General features: G+C 40.5%; 1 protein-coding gene across 1 annotated transcript; it reads left to right on the forward strand.

Moving 5' to 3' along the window:
* Nucleotides 1-1,841: 1,841 nt before the first annotated feature.
* LOC149199874 (uncharacterized) lies at nucleotides 1,842-2,273 on the forward strand. Its single transcript, XM_089400750.1, has one exon. The coding sequence runs from the start codon at nucleotides 1,842-1,844 to the stop codon at nucleotides 2,271-2,273; it is 432 nt and encodes a 143-aa protein (XP_089256876.1).
* Nucleotides 2,274-2,512: the final 239 nt, after the last annotated feature.

Below are 2,512 nucleotides of genomic sequence, written 5' to 3' on the forward strand. Positions count from 1 at the left end.
CTTGGCCAGCGTTGAATCCACAATGTGGTTAATGTTAATCATCTCAAGCCCTATGAACCTCCTATTCTAGAAGAGGAAGTTTACATTTCCCACCCACTTGCATGTTGATCATCTCAAGCCCTATGAACCTCCTATTCTAGAAGAGGAAATTTACATTTCCCACCCACCTGCAGTTGTTAGAGGAAGACAGCCCTATGAACCTCCTATTCTAGAAGAGGAAGTTTACATTTCCCACCCATCTACATGTTAATCATCTCAAGCCCTATGAACCTCCTATTCTAGAAGAGGAAGTTTACATTTCCCACCCACGTGTAGTTGTTAGAGGAAGACACGCTACTAGACCTATAGCACGAGAGTATGACGTATCTTGTTAGGCACCAAAGCCGAGTTCCTTCTTAGGACAAACAATTGTCTGAGGTTTCTTTTGAACATAGCTTCCCACCCCTTGTTGAGAAGGTGGGGTCATTTTCGCTAAAACAGTGAAGAACTGATGTGCCACATTTGGAAATAATTTATAGCTTGTCTTAATAGTTAGTTGTAGGATAATAAAGGTATGGTTAATCTTGAGCACTATGCATTTCGATTTATATTATTTCTTAGTTAAAGATGACTTTGTCAAAACTAATGAGATCTCATCTTACCTAAAATATTATAAAAGGCATTTTCTCAGAAACATAAGATACAGATGTTTTAGGAATCAATATTCTTGTGCATTTTATGTTTGCAAGTTTTCGTCTTTAGCATTTGAGTGTTATGGCTTATCAATCCAACCATTGATGAAGGGAGGTAGATCCATTGGTCTAGCAGTTTGCAAATGGGAAAGATTTTAATATCAAATCCATAGCACTCAAAATATGCAATGATGTGGGTATCCAAAAGGACAAATTAATGATAAATTATGCACCTGCATAATGGGTTTACTTTACAACATATGGTGCAATTGCTAGTTTATATATCTGCATAAAAATAAAAATAAACTCAAATTTCTTTACCACAATCCCACGGTTTTTGGTATTTATATAGAGTAAATACAATATATATTAATAAAAAATACCACAAATATAAACGCAATCTAAATGATGTTAGAATCATTACCTTCCTAAAAAAATAAAAAGGATCAACTATTTAAAAACAAATTAAAACGTTCTTTAGAAGCATTTTCAACATGGTAGGAGCTTAGTCAAAGTCAAGAATCAAGATTCTTTACGGCAGAATGCAATATTGTCAATATCGCAGAAGACGAAAAGCAAAGTCGTCGTCCTACATTGCACGCGCGTGTCTCTGACTCACAGTACGAGGACGGGCAGGGTGGCCTGCAACTCCATGATGCGATTCTCTTCGTCATATCAATTTAAGTTACATTGTTGCAAGTGAACACGTGCGTTCGTATGGCGACTCCATGTTTATAGGGAGGATTCTTTGGAAGTTGATGGCTGTGACGAGTCAGTCGTCCACCGAGAAGACTTTGAAGAAAGTTTACATGACGGCCACTATGATTTTCCGCTTTATTCTTCCTTTCTACATAGCTATCTACGCTCACACGTAAGTTCAACTTCTGCACTCGTTCCCCGAATCTTCATCCTTCCCTTTGCTTTGCCTGCGCATAACAAGCCAAACAAGCTATGGGCAACCATTTGTCATGCCTAATGCAGGTGGGCAACAACAAGGAAACCGTCAAACTGGTTTGGTCAGATGGCAGCGTTCGAATTCTCAATGAACCCAGCAGCGCGGCCCAGATCATGCAGGAATTCCCTCACCACTTAATCTGTCACTCCCACTCCTTCTATATCGGTCAGAAAACGCCCTCGCTTTTTCCAAACGATCAATTGAAGGTGGGCAACATGTACTTCATTCTTCCCCGACGCTTCTTTCAGTCTCCGTTATCGCTTGTATCGCTGGCTTCCCTCATATCACCGCCGCACCCAGAAGCTCCACTTACTCGCACTAGTCACTTATCAGCTCCGCTTCAAAGTATCGAACGTGTGTCTGCTCTCTGCCAGCCTTTTGAGATAGAAAAGAGGAATATGGGCGGAGGACATAGGATTCGAGTGTCCAGAGAGTTTATTATAAAGCTTATGGAAGACGCGAGGTTAATGGTTGGCGAACGCGGACATCCAGTGGGCAGGGATTCCGCAGAGAATGATGAGCCTTATAGGCTCTGCAACACTCGCGAATTGCAGAAGAAGTATGAGCAGTTGGTGAAGCCCAGAGGCCAACGTTGGACTCCTAAGCTTGAGACTATCGGGGAAAAGGGAATGTTGGGCACGAGGTAATCACGAAAATTATGAAATCGGCACATATATATAAAACGGCCCAGACGCGTGTTCTTGGTTTAGCTGTTGCGATCTTCAAAGACAAGAAACTGGTAATTATTCTCTCCCGGAGTGCGTGACATTTTGGTTCCATATTTTAGAATTTCCACTGCTAAAATTGATGCTGATACACCTATAGCTTAGATTAATTGATTTAAACGAGTTCTGATATAATAAGAACTTAATTTAATTTAAAGTCA

This window comes from Pinus tabuliformis, chromosome 2_1 (genome assembly GCF_031772625.1).
Source record: "Pinus tabuliformis cultivar Carrire ecotype Pingquan chromosome 2_1, CPIR1, whole genome shotgun sequence".
Taxonomy (NCBI): domain Eukaryota; kingdom Viridiplantae; phylum Streptophyta; class Pinopsida; order Pinales; family Pinaceae; genus Pinus; species Pinus tabuliformis.

Excerpts from the sequence above, each read along its gene's own strand:
- LOC149199874 (XM_089400750.1), top strand. The coding sequence starts at position 1,842 with ATGTACTTCATTCTTCCCCGACGCTTCTTTCAGTCTCCGTTATCGCTT.